The 23298-nt window shown below is 42.7% G+C and overlaps 1 protein-coding gene, 1 non-coding gene and 1 pseudogene across 3 annotated transcripts in view; 2 read left to right on the plus strand and 1 right to left on the minus strand.

Annotated features, from left to right (window-relative positions):
• Positions 1-23298, plus strand: part of ARMH3 (armadillo like helical domain containing 3) — a 200653-nt gene that overhangs the window by 69170 nt on the left and 108185 nt on the right. For both annotated transcript variants that reach the window (XR_008627069.1, XM_055119462.1), the window contains exon 20: positions 6392-6480. Coding sequence is in view for 1 of the 2 variants with exons in the window: in XM_055119462.1 (XP_054975437.1) it covers positions 6392-6480 (89 nt within the window). In the remaining variant the exon portion in view is untranslated. The remainder of the gene's footprint in view (positions 1-6391; positions 6481-23298) is intronic.
• LOC129399480 (small nucleolar RNA SNORA44) lies at positions 11333-11459 on the plus strand. The gene has a single exon (XR_008627116.1). It is a non-coding gene; the product is annotated as a small nucleolar RNA SNORA44 (small nucleolar RNA).
• Positions 17949-18432, minus strand: LOC129399423 (60S ribosomal protein L21-like; annotated as a pseudogene).

The raw sequence follows: 23298 nt of genomic DNA on the forward strand, positions 1-23298 counted from the left end.
TATAGAGATGACAAGGCTAATGATGTCGTCCCTCGGGTGGCTGTAGAGGTAGGTGTGGAGCTGCAGAACATGGAGGTGCATGTGGGTGGCTTTGAACCAGAGGGCAGTGTGGAAGGGGTAGGACCCCCCTGGTATCTTGCTGCTACTCCTCAGTAGCTCAGCGTTGGAGTGGTGTTGTTTACGGCACCACAGAGCAGATTTTCCTGACCTGCACTGTGTGAGGTGTGCTGATGTCTAGGCAAGTGCTGCTGGCATGACTGAGCTTTCAGTACTGGAACCCAAAGCCACCAGTTTCATGGGAAGTTAAATGGAAGAGCTGACAGATACCTAAGTTTAGTACTGGATCAAGCAAGAGTATTCTGGCAGCTGACTCTGGCTACCTATGTGTAGACTGCGCTACAATACCTTAAAGTCAACAACTGATTTGGAAATTATTAGGATGATTTGTGCTATGATTCATATCATTTGATAGTTCATAAGCTTATTTCTTTGGAGAGGATTAGAGTGATAGCACAGTGGGTAGGACGTTTGCCTCGTGCTTAGGGATCACTCCTGTTTGTGCTCAGGGGTCCATTGGCAGTGCCAAGGGTTGCACTGGGGTTGATTGAAAGCATGGAAGGTTCTTAACCCCTGTAGTTTCTCTGCAGCCCCCATGTTTAAAAAAAAATTTTTTTTTATTAGCAAATCACTGTGAGGTACTGTTACACACTTACAGACTTTCATGTTTGCATTTCAGTCATACAATGATCGAGTACCCATCCCTCTACCAGTGCCCATTCTCCACCACCAGTAGTCCCAGCATCCCTCCCAGCACTCCCACCCAATCCTTCCTATCCCACTCCACCTCTGTGACAGGGTATTCCCTTTTGTTCTCTCTCTTCTTTTGGGTATTGTGGTCTGCTATAGAGGTATCGAGTGGCCATCGTGTTTGGTCTATAGTCCACTTTTGGCACGCATCTTCCATCCTGAGTGGGTCCTTCACACACCCTTTACTTGGTGGTCCCTTTTCTATTTGAGCTGCCTTTCCCCCAGCATGTGAGGCCGGCTTCCAAGCCATGGGGCAAACCTCCTGGTCCTTATCTCTTCTATTCTTGGGTGTCAGTCTCCTATTCTGTTACTTTATATTCCACAGCTGAGTGCAGTCTTTCTATGTCTGTCCTTCTCTTTCTGACTCATTTCACTTAACATGATACTTTCCATGTTGATCCACTTATATGCAAATTTCATGACTTCATCTTTTCTAACAGCTGCATAGTATTCCATTGTGTAGATGTATCAAAGTTTCTTTAACTAGTCATCTGTTCTTGGGCACTCATGTTTTTTCCAGATTTTGGCTATTGTAAACAGTGCTGCAATGAACATACAAGTGCAAATGTAATTTCTACTATACTTTTTTGCCTCTCCGGGATATATTCCCAGAAGTGATACTATAGCCCCCATACTGAGATGTGTTTCTGTAGTCCTAGATCCTGGTGGTGCTTGGAGGACCACATGTAGTATTGGTGATTGAACCCTGGACTCAGCATGTGAAATGTGCTCTAGCCCTTAGAGATACTTTTTTAAAATTGTTTTTGTGCCTCTGCTGATAGTGCTCAAGGCTAACATCTGGCTCTGTGCTTAAGGATTACTCCTAGTGGTGCTCAGGGGATCATATGGGGTGCGGGGGATCAAACCTGGGTGTACTGTGTACAAGGCAAATGCCTTGTCTGCTGTACTATCTCTCTGGCCCCTAAAAACAAATGAATTTTTTAAAACTATTGTTCTTTCCTTCCCTTCTGTAATGGCCAGAGGTCACACACTATCGTTTTGTGCTTACATCCTTAGTGTGGTTCAGTCTTTGGTGATGTGATGTTAGGGGTCTGCCAGGATCACACCTGGTTATGCTTGGGCCTTACATAGTCTTTTAATTAAATTCTATGGGGAAACCTTTCTTTCTTTTAGAAGGAATGTAAAGAACAGAAATGAATAGTAGAGAGTACAGTCTAATAAGATAGCAATGCAGTCCCATCATTGGAAATATTTTGAAAACTTTCAGAGCTGAGTAGTTTTAGGACTTAGAAATTGTCTTCTCTTCATTTGTGTCTTGACATATTGTTGGTTTCTTTCATTCCTTTTGCTTTGTCTTTGGCTCTCACTCCACAGAAGGAGGCTAGTGATGTCTTTCTGCTTTCTTCTCCCCCCCTGCTAAGAAAGCCAATAAATTAATTATATGCTTAATTCTATGAAATGTCATATTGACATCCCACAAGTTGATGGGATACTTGTTGAAGTTAGTAGACAGAGAGTGTTTCTTTTTTGGGGGGAGAGGGCATCTGACACAGCAGTGCTCAGGGTTTACTCAAGATTTTGAGGTCAGAGATCACTCCTAACAGGGCACAGGAAACCATATGGGGGCCTGGGAATCGAAACTGGGTCCATCATGTGCCAGACAAGTGCCTTAACCACTCTATTATCTCTCCAGGTCAAAGAGTATAGTTTAAGACAAAGAATATCCTGATTTCACATCAGAAGTTACAGAACCTGGGAGTTTCAGACCTACCTCTAGAGATATTCTTTTCGTGAAGTTCCCTTTCAGATAAATTGCAGTTGAAGGGCTACAGTGGGTAAGGTGCTTGCTTTGCACATCCCTGATCCAGGTTTGATTCCCAGCATTCCATCTGGTCCCTTGAGCACTGCCAGGATTGATTCCTGAATGCCTATTGGTGGGGGTGACCCAGAAACTAAAAAAATAAAATAAATTGCAAATTGGTGTTTATTAGATGGAGAGGAACCATTTTCCCTCCTTTTATGGGATGCTAGGGATTGTATAAGGCAAATGCCCTATTTACCTATTTGTTTGAACTATTTATTTTCTGGTCCTTTATTTTATATCAAATGGCTTCAACAAAGAGCTGTTTTCATTTGACTGGAACTAGGTTTTCTGGGTCTAGTTTCTAGGAATGTGACAACTTAGTTCTAAGAAAATGTTTTAGATGTTTAGTTGGAATGTAATCAGTATTTATTGGATGAATGAAAGATAGGTCTGACAGCTTCTTCCTTTTTGTTTTTGTTTGGGAACCACACCTGGTGGTGCTCAGGGGTAATTCCTGGCTCTGTACTCAGGATCACTCTTGTGCTTGGCGGACCATATGGGATGCTGGGGATTGTGCAAGGCAAATGCCCTGCCCGTTGTACTGTTGCTCCAGCCCTGACAGTTCCTTTTGAGCCTTTTGGTTGTGAAAAGTGCCTGGGTTCCCAGAGGGGTACAATATAAACTTTGAGCAACTGATTGAACAAGTTGTCCCTTATCCATCATAATTTAAGTACTTGTAGGACATCAAGGACACAAAAAATGGGGCCTAGAATCTGGAGTTAACAGCATTGTAGAGACCTAAAAGCACCAATGATTCCAAGGGCTATGATTCTAGTTAATTGAACATTGAAATTGCAAATTTAAAATGAAAATGGGATATGTAAAAGCTAATTCCCACAAATAAGGATCACCAGTTTATCCACATTAAATGAAGTGAATATTAAAGTGGACTTTTAATGATTTAGTCAGGAATCACGCTTACTTAGCTATATAGAATGTTTTAAATTAACATTGCTGGGAGAACTGTAGTTTGCTTTTCCTGACAGCTTGGAAGCTAGGCTGCAAAGTATGTTTTTGTTTTCATTCCGGGGTCACACTGGCTGTGCTCAAGGTCTAATCCAGACTTGATACTTATGACCATGCTGTGCAGGGATCGAACCCAGGCCTCCTGCGTGCAGAGCATGCCTTCCAGCTCTCTGAGCTATATCTTCCCAACCCCTGCAAAGTATTTTTTTAGCAGCCTTATTGAGATATAACTCATGCGTTGTACAGTGTGTACAAAGTGTTGGACTGGAGCGATAGCACAGTGGTAGGGTGTTTACCTTGCACGCAGCCGACCCGGGTTCAATTCCTCCGCCCTTCTGGTACCGAAAGTATCTCTCCCACACAGCAGAGCCTGGCAAGCTACCCATGGCGTATCTGATATGCCAAACACAGTAACAACAAATCTCACAATGGAGACGTTACTGCTGCCCGCTCGAGCAAATTGATGAGCAATGGGATGACAGTGACAGTTGTACAGCTCACTGTTTTTGAATATATTCACAATGGTTTTTGTAACTATAATCAGTCTGATTTTTGACCTCCTGAATAAAGAAATTCCGTATGCATTAGTCACATCCCCTATGTCCATCTGTCTCTCCTCCCACTCCTTCCCACTAGTCTACTTTCTACCCTATATAATTGCTTGTTCTGGTCGTTTTATATAAATGTAACAATAGAATATATGGCCTTTTGTGACTGGCTTTAGCCTGTTTTCACAGTACATCTGCACTATAGCATGTATTAGAATTTCCTTCCAGGGGCAAGAATGCTAGTACAGTGGCTAGGCCTTTGACTTGCATGCAACTGGCCTGGGTTTGATCACTAGAACTTCTGAGCCTTACTAGGGTTAGGCACTCAGAGTATGGAGTAATCCCTGAGCACAACTGGGTTCCCTCCCAGCCCTCCGGAAAAGATCCGATACCAACACGGTATATGTTGCCTTACAGACCGTTGATCTGTTTGTAGCTATAGATAAGTAGCTCCCTTTTTCTAGTGATAAGGGGAATCAAGTGATAGTACGTGTGTGTGTGTGTGTGTGTGTGTGTGTGTGTGTGTGTGTGTGTGTGTGTGAGGGGGTAGAGACAGGATTTATTCAGAATGTGTAGATTTCATATCGAAAATATATGTGTATATGTATATATTTTTAGAAATGGAGGTTGTGGGGCTGGAGAGATAGTATAGCAAATAAGGTATTTACCTTGCATGCAGCAGATCTGGTCTATATCCCCAGAACTAGCCTTGCTATGAGTAACCCCAAGTGCAAAGCCAGCAGTGATCCCTGAGCATTGCCAAGTGTGGCTCAAAAAGGAAAAACGAAAAAAAAGTCACAGCCAGTGGTGCTGGAGGCCTGGGGTCATTCCTTGCAGTCCTGTAATTTTACTTGGTGGGTTTGAGGGCTTGATCCTGGGCCCTGACAATACTGCCAAGGGGCACCAGAACAGTACTCCATGGTGCTTGTGGGGTTGGTTCTCCACGTGATGATATTGGTGCTTGAGCTCTGCCCCTGGGGTTTTCCTCAGCACTCATATCTGACATGTTTTTTTAAAAGTTTTTTTTTTTTTACATTTAAAAAAAGTCTAGCATTGTATTTTGGGGGGCCATCCTCTCCCCTGCAATGCTCAAGCCTGACCTCTGGTTCTGTGGTCAGGGATAACTCCTGGCAGTGCTCAGGAGACCATGTGAGGTGCTAAGGTCAGCCAAATGCAAGGCAAGTAAGTGCCTTAACCTCTATATTTTCTCTCTGGTCCCATTTTATTTTTGACTTGGGTCACACCTGATGATGCTCAGGGTTACTCTTGGCTCTGCACTCAGGAATTATTCCTGGTGGTGCTCGGAAGACAATATGAAATGCTGGGGATCAAACCCTGCTCAGCCATGTGCAAGGCAAATGCCCTAGCCACTGTACTATTGCTCTGACCCTGGTCCCATCTTTAGTTCCTTTAGTCCACTTTCTGAAAAAAAACAGCTGTCTTGGGGCCAGAATAATAGTACAGTGGTAGAGCATTTGCCTTATACACATCTGACCCAGGTTTGATCCCTGGCATCCCATCTGGTCCCTCAAGTATCGCCAGGAGTGATTCCTGAGTGCAGAGCCAGGAGTAACCTCTGAGCACTGTCTGGTATGGCTCAAAAACAAAACAAAAAAAAATTTAAGGGGCTGGAGCAATAATACAGCGGGTAGGGTGTTTGCCTTACATGCGGCCAACCCTCATTTGATTCACAGCATCCCATATGGTCCCCTGAGCACCACCAGGAGTAACCCCTGTGTATTGCCAGGTGTGACCCCAAAATCTAAAAAAATAAATAAATAAAAATAAGAGAAAAGGTTGAGTTTCTCAGTGTTGAGTTGCTCATTATTATTTCTTTTCTTAAAATTTTATTTTATTAAAAACACCATGGTTTACAAAGTTGTTCATTATCCAGTTGTTTCAAGCATTTAGTGTTCACACCATCAGTGTGACCTTTCCTCAACCAGTTTCCCCATTTATCTCCAATCCCCAGCCTTTTTCCTTAGACAGATAACAAATTTACTTTATATTATTCGTTCCAACAAAACTTTAAGAAATGGGAAATAGAATGATGAGAGAATAAATCAGCAGGAGCCAGTTTGTGATTACTATGTGATTTTAACCTGTGTAAGCAAGGAAAATAAAACCCTTTAATACAGTTGAATAAAATGCTTATTCTCATTTATGTAAGTAAGTTTTCAACTCTGGAATCTAAAATATTCAATATTGTTTCTTACATCTGTTTCTCTTTTTCTTTTTTTCACAGACGCTGCATTCAGGTAGTACATAAACTGCTTTGCTATCAGAAGAAGTGTAGAGTACGCCTGCATTACACGTGGCGGGAACTCTGGTCAGGTAACTTTCTTCGGATTCAGCCTCTCTTACATCTTTAATGAATCGAACCCGGGTCAGCCTTGTGCAAGGCATACGCCCTACCCGCTGTGCTATCGCGCCAGCCCTGCCTCAGGATGATTTTGTATGTTTGTTTTCAGGCAACTCAGCAGTTCTCAGGGGCTACTCCCAGAACAGTGCTCGGGTGACTAGCATTAAATGTAGGGATTGAACTCAGGTCTCCCACATGAAAAGTGTGTGTTACAACCCTTTGAGCTATCTTCTTAGCCCCTGAAAAATTGGGGGGTGTTTTGATCACACCCAATTTGTGCTCACTGGATCTTCCCGACTTTGTGCTCAGGAGTGACTCTTGACAGTGCTCAGGGAACCAAATGTGATGCAGGGCATCTTGCAAGATTTGGCTGCAGTGGCTTTTTACAAGGATAATTTCTTACCTCCTGTACTGTGGCTCTGAGTTTTTATTTCTTCTTGTTGTTTTCAACTCATTAGTTTGTCTAGAATGCTTCTCTTTTTTTGAAGTGGAGGGATCGGGGTGGCCATACTTGGTGATGCTCAGGGGTTACTCCTGGCTCTGTACTCAGGAAATACTACCAGAAGTAATTCAGGGGACCATATGGGATGCCAGGAGTGTAACCGGGTCAGCTGACTGCAAGGCAAGCCCCCTACCTGCCTGCCGTATGCTCCTGGGTTCCTCTTTGACATTTCCGCTTTTCTAATGCAGACCTGGACTGATCACATGTCCCCTTCATACCTCCTTTCTTCTCTCATTCCCTCTATTTATTTTGTAGTTCATAGGAACAAGTGAATATTTATTGAGTTCCAGTGATTCTTTCTTTCAGTAAGATTGAGGTAGGTGGAGCCATTACAAATTTGGATTCTCCCTCTGTTCCATTTGGTAGCAGCATATGGGCTATAGGGGGAGGCTTCTTTGTGTTTCCTCAAAGTGAGTAATCACAGGGGGAATGTCACAGGGAGGGGGTAGGGAGGGCAGGAGAGATGGGGGAATCCTGTTCTGTGTATTACATCTGGCATTATTACTGTTTACAGACATTGTCAATTGTACCACTCCCCCTGTGCCAGAGATAAAAACAGAAAATTACAGTGTTTACTTTTGTCTTTAGATCCATTTGGTCGCCCAGTAAAGTCTCTGCCACCCCTGCAGGCGGGAAGTGGCTCTTCTCTAAGGGTGCAATCAATGCCTGCTCCCCACCCCTTTCTTTTGTGCAACTAATTGGAGGTTTCAGGAAAGCGAGAGGAGATATGTTCCCTGAGGCATTTGCTTGCTGATATGTCCTGTGGCTTTTGTGACCTGGTGGTACAATAAAGTCTTCTCCAGATGATTATAGTGATGAATGGCTACCCCACCCATGAGAGTGCTCTCTGTATTTGCAGCGGGAGGAGGGTGTGTTAGTGTCAGAGACTTTATAAGAAACAGGCCAGTAGCACAGCCCCCTTCCATGGATTCATCTCACTTGTTGTGACACATGGTTTCCTCCCAACCCAATTTGGTTTTCTAAATTTAGTCCTCCATAATGGGAAGTAAAGATCTTTAATTAATGGATTAGCAAGTTCTTTGCAGTTACTGCCTTTGGTGAGTAGGAGAAGAACACTAAATGGCAGTAGTGGCATTTGGTATTTTAGGAGACAAGAGTATGATTTTTATGAGAGTTTGAGATAGATTGAGAAACTGTCAAGAGAACTAGAGATCTAAAGATAACTGAAGTGACTGCAATTAGTAGAATTTCTTAGGTAGGAACAATTCTTTTTAACATAAAGGACTATTGTTGTCTGGATAGTTATATTATAATTAAACTCTAATAGCCTCAAATTAAAAGAAGACACAAAAAAAACGATGCAAATCTGTGGATGCGGGTACAATTATAAAACTGAAAACAAATGCAAAATGGTTCCTGTCTGTAACTGGGATGAAGTGATACGTGATAGTACTGGTAGTAGTTATTTTCGCCTGCTTTTGTTTTTGCTTTGTGTTTTGGGGTGGGGTGGTTTGGGCCACTCCGTGGTGTTTACTTCTGGCTCTGTACTCAGAAATCACTTCTGGCGGCTCCTGGGGGACCAGATGGGATGCTGAGAATCAAACCCCAGTGCAAGTGAAGTGCCCTACCTCTCCTCTGGCCCTGCTTTTGGTTCTCATTTCATTCTATTTCTATAATTTTTCTTTTCCTTTTCATTCTAACTATCTTGTCTCTAGCTTCTGGGGTCTCGGGCTTTTCTCCTGTCCTACTAATCCATTGTCTTTTCCCCATGGTCCCATTCCATTACCTGTTCCTTTTGTCTTCTATCGCTTTTCTTGATCTATCTCCCTGAGCCCAGGGCTTCCCTTTATTCTCCTACCTCTGCCTTAGGTATCCTGAAACTTTGACAAATTCACCTCACTTCTTCCTTCCTTCCTTCCTTCCTTCCTTCCTTCCTTCCTTCCTTCCTTCCTTCCTTCCTTCCTTCCTTCCTTCCTTCCTTCCTTCCTTCCTTCCTTCCTTCCTCTTTCTTTCTCTTTCTTTTTTTCTTTCTTTCTCCCTGTCCCTCTCTCCGTTGCTCCCTCCCTCCCTTTCATCCTTCTTTTTTTTTTTGGCCATGGTCAGTGGTGCTCAGGGCTAACTCCTGGCACTGTGCTCAGGGAACAATCACTCCTGGAAGGGCTCAAGGACCATAAGGAGTTTAACCCAGGTCAGCTGTGTGCAAAGCAAGTACCCTCCATGCTGTTCTTTCTCTTCAGCCCCTTGACTTCATTTTCATATGCACTGTCCCTCTTGTCCTGCGTGCTGTTGATATCATACATTTTCTTGTTATAGAGCTCAAGACATGTTGCCAGCATTTTTGATTTAAAAACAGTATTTTTTTTTAATCCTCCCTATTTAAAGAAGATTTTAAAATAACTTTTTTTTTTCTTTTTGGGTCACACCCGGCGATGCACAGGGGTTACTCCTGGCTCAGGCACCCAGGAATTACTCCTGGCGGTGCTCAGGGGACCATATGGGATGCTGGGATTCGAACCCAGGTCGGCTGTGTGCGAGGCAAATGCCCTACCTGCTCTGCTATCGCTCCAGCCCCTTAACATAACTTTTTCTCTTGTTTAGCTCTTCACATTTCCTAGTCCTGCTAGGAAATTGAGGGGCAGGATACCTATTCTTTTGGTCTGTTTATAATTATGTTTTATTTCAGTACTGATAGGCATTCTGATAGCCTCGATAGGTTGACAGGATGTGTATTTGAGTGTCCTTAGTGAGATCTAGATGATTGCTTGTTCCTAAGTCATAGACTTTTCTACTAGAGTTCTCAGCCAAATGTGGTTAGCTCCTTTTTCTGTATAGACTCAATGAGCCTTTCTGGAACCCTGGCTCCATGTGTTCATACATGGAATGTACAGTGAGATACAGAGTAGCAGGTGCTAAGGAAAACTGCAAAATACTACGCTATATCTGATGCATCTGAGCCCATCGTAATGTATAATACTGCCATCAGTGCATATAAATGTGCTTGTGATAGATCCACCCACTCTTTGGCTGGTACTACCCGTCATATGTTGGTATGCCCATGTTTTACTTTTTATTTGCCTTCTAGACTTAAGGATTTGAAGAAGGTGTGTGACATTCACCATTCTTATCTGTGTAGAGACTTGACTGTACATATGCCCAAACCTTAGTTAAATTTTATTTATGGATGAGATTGACAAGGCACGTGTTGTTAAATTGGGTTGACTTTCAGATGCCTTTATCCTTTGGAATGTGGATGTTAAGTATCACAAATATCACCACACTTGGGGTGGTTTTCTTCATATGTTACATGACTACAGTAATCTTTGTTAAGTGGAAGGTAGCTAGTGGTAATGCCACAAATTCCTATATGGGCTTTAAAAATATAGTTTCTGGGCTTCTTCTGGTGATGCTCAGGGCTTAATCCTGGCTCTGTTTGCAGGGATCATCTGATGGTGCTTGTGGGACCATATGCAATGCCCAGGATCGAACCAGAGTAGCCTCATACAAAGGAAGCACCCTTAACTCCTGTACTATCTCGCTGGCCCACAGTATATTCCTGTCTGGAATTCCAAGGCTTTTTCTTTGTGCCAAGAAGAGTCATCTGTATTAGTTGGGAGGTTAATCTGCTGGACAGACTTTTCCTTCCTAATAGTTCTGCAAATATGAGCCCTGACCTACTCTGCTTCCACTCTCTATTTATAAGGCCTGTCACCATGGTATCTGAGGAAATGAATATTTAGGCTAACTCCAACTAGAATATGGAAATTAAATTCCCTCAAGAGAGCACTCACTATTTTCGTTGTTTTGTTTTGGACACACCTGGCAAATGCTCAGCAACTCCTCTCTGTTCTGTGCGTGGGGTCATTTTGGTGGTCCTGAGAGGATCATGTATGCCTGGGATTGACCCCAGAGCTCCTGCATGCAGAACATGTACTCAGCTCTTTGAATTGTCTCACTGCCCAACTTTCTGAAGTTCTCTGACTTCTAGGCTACCCGGATCTCTATTTTTTAAATTTAAGATTAGATTGTTTTGTTCATTTTGGGGCCATACATGGTGCTGCTCAGAGATTACTTCTGGCTCTGTGCTTCGGGGTCTCTTGTGGTGGGGCTTGAGGAACCATGGAGGGTGCCAAGTATTGAACTTGGGTCATCTATGTGCAGGGTAAGTGTCCTACCTATTGTACTCTCTCCAGAAAATTTTGTTGTATTTCTAGTACACTATTTGACTAACGCTAAAACATTTCAGAAAACATTTGAGTGAATAATTAAGTGGGAGAATGGATAGGTAGAATTTCCATTAATAATAAATCAGAGTTCTCTTTTAGCACTACAGTGTGGTCTAAGGGCCTCAAAACAACAGCAGGTAGTATGTTTCCAAGGTCTGTTGCTGGTAGTGGCCATGGGGTCTCCAACTACATACTAGAGCAACCTGGGGAGACTTTCGCAGTTAAGTACGGGTCCCTGCAGCTGCTATGTACCTTTTCTATAAACTTCTGGAGTTGCACTGGAAGCTTTGGTTCTTTGTTGGTTTCTGTTTTGCTTTGGTGTCATCCCTGGAATTGCTCAGGGATTACTACTGGCTTTGTGCTCAGGAATCTCTTTTGGCGGGCTTGGTGGACCAGGTGGGATGGCAGGGATCAAATCTGGGTTGGCCTCATACAAGGGAAGCGCCTTCCCGCTATACTATCCCTCTGACTCCTAAATTTGATTCTTGAATTCAGGGTTAACATATAGGCAGGTGTATTGGACCAACTGTTCTTAACCTTTCACACATTTTTTCCCTCCAGGTTTCCATCAATGTTTCTGACACTAAATCTGACACTAAGTCTGAATATGGCAACTTGTTGTTGGAGCTGTTCCTTTTTAAGGTCTTACATCAGTAAAGCTTCCACTGATTATGGGTTTATGCTGTTAGGTGTGAAAACAAAGAGACAAGCTGAAAGACAACAGAGATGTCTGAAACCAGTAACTTTGCTCTTGGTCTTTGGATTACAGCAGCTGTTGTCATGGGGACCGGCGTTTCTCAAAGGCAAGGTGTGAGCTACTGCCGTCTGTGGGGAGATTGCTCCTGTCAGGGCTTGGGTGGCCATGTGGTGCTAGGGATCAAACCTAGGAATGCCCTATGCAAAGCCTGTGTTATAGGGACTGGAGTGATAGCATAGCGGGTAGGGCATTTGCTTTGCATGTGGCTGACCCGGGTTCAATTCCCAGCATCCTATATGGCCCCCAAGCACTGCCAGGAGTAATTCCTGAGTGCATGAGCCAGGAGTGACCCCTGTGCATCACCGGTTGTGACCCAACAAGGAAAAAAATAGAAAAAAAAAAGCCTGTGTTCTAGCCATTTCAACCTCTGCCTGGCCTATCATGGTTTTTTTTTTTCCATATTTCTTTTGATTGCTTTATTTCTCTTTATCTCTCTTCTTACTTATCATACTTATTTTTCTTTTTTCTTACCTCATACATGGATTGCTTTTAACCATGTAAAAAATGGAAACTTTGGGGGCCAAAGCGATAATGCAGTGGGTAGGGTGCTTTCCTTGCACATGGCTGACCAGGGTTTGATACCTGCCATCCCATCTGATCCCCCAATTACTGCCAGGAGTAACCCCTGAGCATTACCAAGTGTGGCCCAAAAACAAGAGCAAAAATGAAAAAAGGAAACTTTGGGCTCAGTGGGCCGAGTGCATGTTTTACATGTAGGAGGCCCAGTTTTGATTGGTGGCACTACACTGTCTCTTGAGCAGAGGTGGGAGTGACCCTGAGAACTGTACCTGCTGTGCCCATTACCAGAAAAAAGTAAGAAGGAAAAGGAACTTTGATGGTTTTTAAACCAGTATTATCAGTGAATAAGCAGATTTTTTTAGAGAGAAACCTGCTATTAAAAGGGGGAAATACTGGAACACAGTATCATAGATCAGCTTATTTCACACAGAGGAGGTATTTTGGGTAGTAACTTACATGTTAATAGTCTATCTTTCCATACTCTGATATTATGGATTGATTTCTACTGCAGTCTGGATTGTGTTTTTTGTTTTTGTTTTTGGGTCATACCAGACAGTGCTCAGGACTTACTCCTGGCTTTGTGTTTAGCAGTCACTCCTGGTGGGCTCCAGCGACCATAATGGGATGCTGGGGATTGAACTAGTCAGTCACGTGTAAGGCAAACGCCCTACCTCCTGTTACTATTACCCTGGCCCTATGCAAAATTTTGTATTTGTCATTAACCTCTGGATCACATATCTTCTTACCCTTTCACTATTGGTGTCCTTGAGTGGAAGTCATTATTTTTTATCACTGTTACTTGAGGAAAGGAGTAGAGGTATAGGAAGGATAAGAGACTTAAGAGAATCATGGAACCAGACACCAAACAGTCATGATTAGAACTTAGAGTTCCTGACTCCTATGCTCAGATGCAGATCGCTAGGCAACATTTGCCTCCCTGCAGGAAGAAAGGCCCCGAAAACAATCTGTTCAGCTTCACTGTGCTAAATAGCATCCAAAGCATTCACAGCTTTCTGAAGAAGAAAGAAATTACATGCAGCCTGACCTTTCAGATGCCTACTGGGAAAAATGGAAAACCCACAGTGTCACAGCCCTCTAGACCCAGTTGACTTTCTTATCAGTGCAGATACCTGTGACTCAATGGTTAAGTTACACCTTGACACTGGGATTCAAGAGCCTTTCTTTGGAAACTATTTAATCGTAGATGGTGTCATTATACTGTAGGACAAGTATTTTAAGAGAAAGATGCACTTGAATCCTAGTGTTTTTGTTTTTTTTGGGGGGTCCATATCCAAGTGGTACCTTGGCTCTAGACTCAGCGATCACTCCTGAAAGTAGTTGGGGAACTATATGTGGTGCCAGGGATTAAACTCTGGTTGGCAAGGCAAGCACGAGGTTGCACAAGGTTTTACATAGTTGCACAAGGCAAGCATCTTAACCCTATTGCTATCTCCCCAACCCTATCTCATAGTTCTGGTTTTTTTTTTTTTTTGGTGGGGGGCACTCAACAGTACTCGGGGCTTAATCCTGGCTCTGCTCAGGGATCACTCATGGCCGAAATTGGGGGACCATATGGGATTGAACCCAGATTTACTTTGTACAAGGCATGTGTCCTCGCTACACTAGACTATTGCTCCAGCCTTCTGGTAGTTTTTATATAGATGATAGAGCTTAGACAGTTTTGCAACCCCTACTAACTTGGGGAAACTATCCTTTGAACTTGTTATTGCTGCTTTTAGTTTAGTTTGTTTTATACTTTTTATTTTGCTAAATTTTAGACTCACAGGAAGTTGCAAAAATAGTACAGAGTTCTTGTACCCTTCACCCAGCTTCCTCCAATGGTGACACCTTATATAACTCTACGGTAATGCTGCTTTTAGTTCTAGAGAGGGTGTCCAGGTGGGAAAGAACTTAGCAGTAAACAGAGTAAATGGAAAGAATAATTCGAGCAGCTGTTCTTGCTGTTTTGTTTTTAAAATTGGTTTTTAATTTGTCCTTTCTCTTTCCCCTAAATTTTCTGTGAAGAAGAATGTATTAAAAGATTCTAATCTTAATGTGCCTAATAAGAGCTATTTGAGATTGCATGTAAAAATAAGAGGCTCCTTTCTTCTCTGGATAATCAGTTCTTCTCAAAGCTAGACTGTTTTGGGACTAGAGAGAGAGTATAGCATATAGGGTGCTTGCTTGCACACAGCGAACCTGGGTTTGATAACCAGTATTACATATAGTCCCCCGAGCTTTGCCAGGAATGATCCCTGAGTGCAAGCCCTAAGTTACCACCAGGTGTGGTCCCCAAATAAAAGATAAACAAAACAAAATGAAAACAAGAAAATGTTCCAATTATAAAGGATAAAGGCCCAAACATGATGACCTCTCAAGTGTCTGTATTGCAAGCTATAATGCCCAAAAGTAGAGAGAGAGTATGGGGACTATTGTCTGCCATAAAGGCAGGGGGAGGGTGGGAAAAGGGGGTATACCCGGGATATTGGTGGTGGGGAATGTGCACTGGTGGAGGGATGGGTGTTTGATCATTGTGGGATTGTAACCCAAACATGAAAGCTTGTAACTGTCTCACAGTGATTCAATAAAATTAAAAAAATTAAAGCAAGCAAACAAAAAGATAAAAGACATTAGAAAATATTTGTTTTATTAGTTTTGTTGGACTGGAGCTATAGTACAATGGGTCAGGCGCTTACCTTGCATGTGGCCATTTGAGATTTCATCCCAGCATCCCAAAGGATCCCCTAAGTCCCACCAAGAGTAATTCCTGAGTGCAGAACCAAGACTAATCCCTGACAGAACCGGCCCTGCTTTCTGCCGTAGTGAGACCCCAGCGGCCTCCCACGAACAGCTCCCCCACTCCTGAACAGCCATGATCACAGAGGCACACAAACCAATCTCGGAATGCAGCAGCTGCTGGCAGAAATACCTCTGGTCTTAATACCAGAATCCCAAAACTGGGTGGCCAATTTCACGACCATGCAACATCATATGCTCATTGTTATCAACAATAGAAAAACATATGATCTAATGATGCCATTCTGACAGGTCTGACTGTTGGGGGTAAAACTCCAAATAATGATAGTGAGTTTTCGGCCAAAAATTGAATGTTATTATAGCAATGAGAGAGTTAATTGAAAATAATCTGCCACACAGGCAGAGGGGGAGAGGGAGGGAGGGTGTCTGGGGTTCTTGGTGGTGGATCATGTGCACTGGTGAAGGGATGGGTGTTTGATCATTGTATGACTGAGACTTGATCCTGAAAGCCCTGTAACTGTTCTCACGGTGTCTCAATTAAAAAAAGGCATAAAATAAAAAAATAATTAAAAAAAAGACTAACCCCTGAGCAATGCCAAAACAAAAAACAAAACAACATCAATTCATTTTGTAGTTTTGTTAATAAGAATGCTTTACAGCAGTGAAGAGTGCTCCAGAACTAAAAAAAAAAAAAAAAAAAATGTCAGTTAAGTCTTTCTTTAAATCACCACATTTGGCGAAATTCAAAATTTTCATTATTTTGCACATTTTTTTCTCATTCTTTCACAAACTTGACAGAAACAGTGGTAAGAATTTCTGATATTTTTGGCCTGGAGGGCAGTGTAATACAGTGGGAAAGGGACCGTTTGCCTTGTACATAACGGACCCTGGTTCAATCCCTGCTAGATGAGGCCCCTATCCCCCTAAAATAAAAACAAAATTAAAGTTTAGGGGATAGAGAGATAGTACAGGAGATAAGGCACTTGCTTTCTAATCAGTTGGTTCTGATTGGAATTCTGGCACCACATATTGTTTCCAGAGCACTGCCAGAAATGACTTCTTAGCATAGAGCCAGGAGTAAGCCCAGAGTACCACCAAGTTTAGTCCAAAAAAAAACCCAAAAACCAAACCAAAACAAAGGACTTTTAAGTCCTTTGAGGGCTTTTAAAAGGGAATCTTTGTCACCCTCTTTGTCACCTATTAAGGCTATATCTATGGATCACACCCACGTGTGTTCAGGGATCACTCTTGGCAGGCTTGGGAGACCATGCCTGGTGTCAGGGATAAAATGGGGCTTGGTTGAATGCAGGGAAAACACCAAAATCCCTGTACTGTCTCTCCATCCCTAAGACTGAGAAATCTGTTCTTTGCAAATGAAGTCACTTCTGCTTCAGAGATATGTCCACTCACAGTCCCATGTGAATCGTGTCAGATATGAGACTCAGAAGTAGCCATGCATTTATACTGGTTCTAAGGACATATTGTTTTTTTTTTATAATAATAATGTAGGAATACTGCTATTTATTCAGCCATTAATTAAGTTGGGCATGAACTCCACGTTACTTTTAAAAAAAAATCTATTCTGAATGTTATTATTATCCCCCCTTTGTTTTTATTCACCATGTGATAGTTAAAAAGTTTTCATGTTTGAGCTTCAGTCATACAATCATCAAACACCCATCCCCTCACCAGTGCACATTTTCCACCACCAAAATCCCCAGAGCCCTCCCCACCCCCCACCCCCGTTCCAACTTTTCCCCTGCCTGTGTGGCAGACAATTTTTCCATACTCTCCCTCTACTTTGGTTACATTTGATATTTTGACACCAGTATCACCACTACTCAAACCTTCCAAAAAGGCAATGCTAGACAATTTGTTTTGTATTGCTTGTTATGGATAGAATATAATGTCCAGGAAATTCAGTGTCATTCTCTTCTAGGAGCTTTAGTTTATAGTCTCTGGGTCTTGGCCATTGATAAGATTACATGGGGGATGAGGGTGGGGGAGGGGCATTTTGTTGATGTGACTGCCAAGCTTCTGGAAAACTGGGGACATGGGGGGAGGAGGCCCAGTCCCCATCCAAGCGGGCTTGGAGATCTCAGTCATAGGTTCCTGCATACCTGGGTTTTCCTGCCGGTCCACTCTCTAGTGAGGTTCATCCTGTCTTGGGTGAGGCTCGTCCCTTCTTGGGTGAGGCTCATCTGAGCATGTGGAGAGTGGCCTTGGGCATGGCGGTGGTTGGGTTCTGGAGGTTTTCGGCTGCTGGGGTTCTGTTTGGGGCTGGGAGGGAGACTCAGCCCGCCCCCCTCCAATGTGCCCTAGTGAAGACAGCCTAGCGCGGGGTCAGGACATTCTTCAGCTCTCTCTTCCAGGAGCTTTAGTTTATAGTCTCTATAGGTGTTGGCCGTTGATGAGATTACATGGCATCCGGGGCAGTTAGTGGGTGTGACTGCCAAGCTTCTGGAAAATTGGGAACATGGCGGGAGGAGGCCCAGTCCTGATCCAAGCGAGCCTGGAGCTCTCAGTCATGGGTTCCCATCTATCTCTGTGCTACAGCCCCTAACTGCATCTTTTGATCTCTTTTGAGATTTATGGGTCTCTGAAATAAGGCCAGTAAATTAGCTTATATAGCTGAACTGGAGGTGGTTTGTGGGTGTGTCTCCCACATACTTTTTTTTTTTTATTAGTCCAGGAGTCTCTTTATTTTTAAACAAATACCTCTCATGCCATGAATTCATAGGGAATGGCCTCCATCAGCTCAGGCTCCTTTCCATTAGTTCTTACGAAATGTGCTTCTCTGGGTGGAGCAGGCTGGTGCTTCAATTGAACCCAAGTCCCTTTCTCTTTGGCTTCCTTCTTTTTCTGATCATTTTCCTTTACCCGTTTCAAGGAGCTGTCTTGACTCTTAGAGTGCTTAGTATGCTCAATACGAACATTAATTCTCTTGGCAAGAATCTTGCCCTTGACTATTTTGTTAACAACAATGCCAACAGCATGTTGGGTAACATTGTTGACTCTTCCAGTTTTGCCATGGTAACATTTGTGGGGTATTCCTTTTTGGACAGTGCCCATTCCCTTTATGTCTACGATATCACCTTTCTTGTATATCCGAATGTACAGATATACAAGGAACAACTCCATGTTTTCTAAAAGGTCTAGAGAACATATAATAGGTGCCCTTCCTCTTTCCCTTTGTGTTGGTCATTTTTGCTATTTAATGGACAAAACTGTGCTGCCTGGGCCAGGCAGCTCCACTCAGCCTCTCGAGTGCCCCAGACAGAGCCGCAGCATCACAAGTCGAGAATCAGCGCCTGCTGAGCTACGAGTGTGAAGATGGCAGCGACCACCACCTGGCAGACGCCAGTGTGGCCTACATACCTAACTTTTGACCGTTTAATTTCTTGGTAATCTTGGCCCCAAATTGTTGGGGTCTGGCCAAAGGCACAGCTGCAATTTTGGGGTATCTGGAAGTCTGAAGGCACCATCAGGCTGCTCTCGCCCCATAGGTACAGGTTTACCTGCCTGCAGCACCATATCCCCTCATTTGGTTTCTTTTTTTTAAATAATTTTTTTTATTACAGTATTGTGACTTACCAAGTTCGTAATACAGTTGCTCGAGGAATTTATTGTTCCAACACCAGTCCCACTGGCAGTGTGACCTTCTCTCCACCAATGTCCCCAGTTTCCCACCCATCATCCCAGCCTGCCCCCTTGCAGGCACAAACAAATTTATTTTACATTGTTTTTCACAACACAAAGGCAAATGAAATTATCAAAAATTAGATTGATAAAAGTCAATTTGTGATCATTGTTATGTCTCACAATGATGTTACTGAAGTTATTGTCAGAGGATTTACTAGGCCGATTGGCACTAGTTGAGCCTTCTGTGTTACTGCTTTTTTTTGTCTTTTTTCTCACTGAGCTTGGTGGACTTGTACGTGACTTTCCCATCAGATTTGCTGCGATCTTACTGGGTTGACTGAAATTTGGCAGTATTGTGCATACCCATGAGGTATGGAGTCAGAACGATTTGGTGGCTTGGCAGTTTAATGAGGTTCTGTTGTGGAGCTGTGTTGGAGAGTGTTGGGTATGGCTTTGGGCTGCTGTGCCTCAGGCAGAAAAAAGGAATATGCCTCTCCCTCCCCATTTTGAGAAGGTCCCAGACCTGTCAGCTTGATATTGTCTACCTGGGAAGATTTGGCGGCATCGTGTTCTTTTCGAGCTTAGTCATGGAGCTGGGCCATTTCTGTGCCGAAAAGATGGCCAGTGTAGGCCATGTTTGGGTTTCTTCAAGTATCATTGTTTCTTGGGTCTCTAGTGAGCTTGACAGGCCTCTTACTGATCCCCCTCACTTTGGCAGAATGTCTTTGTTCAATATCAGATGTCTCTCTTGAAACAACGGTCTTTTGACAGATTTGTGAAAGGGTGATTTGCAGTGTTTGGTTAACATTGATTTGGACAATTTTAGAAAAATAGAAGCAGGTCCTAGAGGACCCTAGAAGAGAGCAGTGACTTCTCACCATGCTTAATTAGAGGCAGCAGCATGGCTATGAGACGTATGGGGTCCTGCAGTTCCAAGAGTTTAAGTTCCATAAGGGAGGTTTCACATAAAAATTCATTTTCATGATAAAGAACAGGGTGGGTGGTAACTGTGAGAATTGCAGTGTCCCCAAGTAAGTGGGGAACTGGAGACAGTTGAACCTTATTTTCCATTTTAGTGGATTCACTTTAGCAGCAGGAAAAATAGTAAGACAAACCTGGCTTTCATTTAAAGAAAGGATTTGTTCATTTTCCCATTTGTTGAGAATGGCATTGAGCCTTCAGGCTGTGCAGCCTGATGACATGCTGACTTTTTTATTGTGGTAAAATACACATAATGCAAAATTAACCATCTTAATCATTTAAGTGTATAGTTCAGTGGTAGTACTTATATTGTGGTTGTTATGTAACCATCACCACCATCCATATTTACAACTGTTTTATCTGATAAATCCGAAACTATAACTCTTCGTTACTTTCTTCACTGACCTGCAGCTACCATATACTTTTTTTTTTTTTTTTTTTTGCTTTTTGGGTCACACCTGGCAGTGTACAGGGATTACTCCTGGCTTTGCACTTAGGAATTACTCCTGTCAGTGCTCAGGGGACCATATGGGATGTTGGGAATCGAACCCGGGTGGGCTGAGTGCAAGGCAAACGCCCTACCCGCTGTACTATTGCTCCAGCCCCTACCATATACTTTCTGTCTTTACAAAGCTTAAAAACTTCATGAAATCCAGTTGCCGTATTGAAAGTTATGAAGCTTTGCTTTATATTTTATTTAAGGGTTTTATGGTTGCAGGTTTGTAATCACTTTGAGATCATTTTGTTTTTAGTTTTTGGTTTTTTTTTGCTTTTTGGGTCATACTCGGTACTGCTGGTGTGATCCAAAAACTGCACACACAAAAAAATGCTAAGTTGTTACTCCTGGCTCTGCATTCAGGAATTACTCCTGGTGGAGTCAGGAGACTATATGGGATGCTGGGGATCAAACTCGGGCCAGCCGTATGCAAGGCAAGAACCTTACCCACTGTACTATTGTTCCGGGCCCCCTTGAGATCATTTTTGTTTATGATGTTAGGTAAAGATCCATCTTTATTCCTGTATACATATTGATCATGTTCAGTTCCTCCTCCTTGACAACCCCCACCACCCGTCTTTGTTTTGGTGCCAGAGTTAGAACCAGGGCCTCATACATACAGAGCACCTGGTTTTTGTTTATTTGTGTGGTTTTTGGATCACACCAGCAGTGCTTGGGCATAGTTCCTAGCTTTGTGCTCAGGTAGCATTTCTTTGGTGCTTGTGGGACCACATGGTGCCAGGGATAGAACCAGGCTGGCAGCATGCAAGACAAATACCTAAATCCCTGTGCTATCTGTCAAGTCCAAAGCATGTATTTCTGCCACTGAGCCATACATTCCTGGCTCCCCAGGATCATTTTTTGAAAATAATTTCTATCCTTGTAGTTAGTGATTAAGTACTATATGGTTTCCATGTAAATCTTTTTAGTATGCTGCTGAATTCTGTTTGTCAGTATTTTATTGAGAATTTTTGCATCCATGCAATAAAGGATATTAGTCTATAGTTTTCTTGTGTTATCTGTTTGGCTTTGGTATCAGAGTTGTGCTAACCCCATTTCATGAGTTAGAAAGTGACCTCCTCGGTGCTTTCCAACAATTTTAGGAGGATTTGATACTAGTAATTCTCTAGCTGTTCCGTAGAATATTTCAGTGAAGTCATTAACTCTATGTTTTTTCTTTGTTGAGGGATTTTTTTTTTTTTTTTTTTTTTTTTGCTTTTTGGGTCACACCCGGCGATGCACAGGGGTTACTCCTGGCTCTGCACTCAGGAATCACCCCTGGCGGTGCTCAGGGGACCATATGGGATGCTGGGAATCGAACCCGGGTCGGCCGCGTGCAAGGCAAACACCCTACCCGCTGTGCTATTGCTCCAGCCCCTGTTGAGGGATTTTTTTGATTTCTGCTTCAATTTCTTTATATTTATTCAGATTTTCTTTTTTTCTGATTTACTTTAGTAGATATTGTGATTCTGGGAATATATCCAACTTATTTTGTTTACTCAGCTTTGGGGCACATAGTTGTCCAAGTATTTGGTTATAGTCCTTTTTATCTCATAGACTTGGTAGTAACATTCCTGTTTTTATTTATGATTTTGGTAATTTGAGTCTTTTCTATTTTTTGAGTAGCTAATAATGGTTTGTCAGTTTTATTGTTTCAACAACAACTGTTAGTTTCATTGATTTTTCTCTCTTGTTTTTCTGTTTTCTATTTTTGTTTCTTTCTGTTCCAAACTTCTACTAATTTTGGGTTCTGATGCTCTTTATTTTATAATTTAAGATGTGAATTAGGATTTTGATTTGCCATCTTCTGTGCTTGCCCCTGCATGTTTAGTAAGTACCACACTAGAGTGCTAGGGTTGGGAGGTTCAGGCTACTTCCAGAGATGCTCAGCCCAGGAATGCTGCTGGGTAGTTTGGTGCTCAGACCTGGGGCCCACAGAGCAACACCTGGCAGTGCTTGGGCAGGTTTCCTGCATGCAGTGTCAGGGATTGGATTTAGAACCATGTAGATGTGAGACATGTGTTCTACCACTGGAGCTATTTCCCCATTCCTTTCTGATGTGCTTATAGCTGTACATTTCTGCATAGCACTGCTTTTTGCCGTAATATTTTGTGTGTTTTCTTTTTTATGGTGTTAAAGATTAAACATAAGACCTCATGTTTGCAAGAAGGGAAATTCTCTCCCACTAGCCATTGGCATTTTGTTAGTCTTACTTTGTCTCTCAGTATTTCCAAATTTCTCTGTTTCCTTCCCTCTCTCCTTTCTTCTCTCCTTCCCTCCCTAATCCTGATGGTACTCAGGACTTGAACCCAAGACCTCTGCATGAAAACCATGCATTTTAGCCCTTTGAGCCATTTATTGGGTCCCAATCATGTGGTTGTTTAAATGAGTGTTGTTTATGGAGCAGTAGTGCAGCAGGTAAGATGTCTTTACCGTGCATGAAGCTGACCTGAGTCCCATCTCTGGCACCCCATCTAGTCAATCTCCTGAGCGCTGCCAAGAGGAATCCTGAGCACAGAGCCAGGAATAAGCCCTGTGCACCACCAGAGGTGGCCCAGAAACAAAAACAAAAGATACTTTACCCTTTCTGTTACATTTCCTTAAAAATCTGTTGAGATATAACTTGTGGCCTAACATATGTTCTATCCTGGAAAATGTCCCAGGTGTGCTAGAGAAGAATGTGAATGCTGTTATTTGGTAGAGAATTCTGTATATGACTGTTAGACCTAGTCAGTTTATTCTATTATGTAAGTCTTATGTTTTCTTGTGTTTCTTATGTCTGAATGTTCTATTTATTATTGTAAGCGGACTATTGACGTTGCTCCCAATAGCAAAGTGAAAATAAAGGGCTTGTAGGGCACAGGGAAGGTCTTCTAAGTTTCCTGGTAGTCATTTATCTAGGAGGGTTTTGTGGGCATGTAGGGGAGGCTGTCCACTCTTCCTTCTTCTGTG

Source organism: Sorex araneus, chromosome 11 (assembly GCF_027595985.1).
Source record: "Sorex araneus isolate mSorAra2 chromosome 11, mSorAra2.pri, whole genome shotgun sequence".
Classification (NCBI taxonomy): domain Eukaryota; kingdom Metazoa; phylum Chordata; class Mammalia; order Eulipotyphla; family Soricidae; genus Sorex; species Sorex araneus.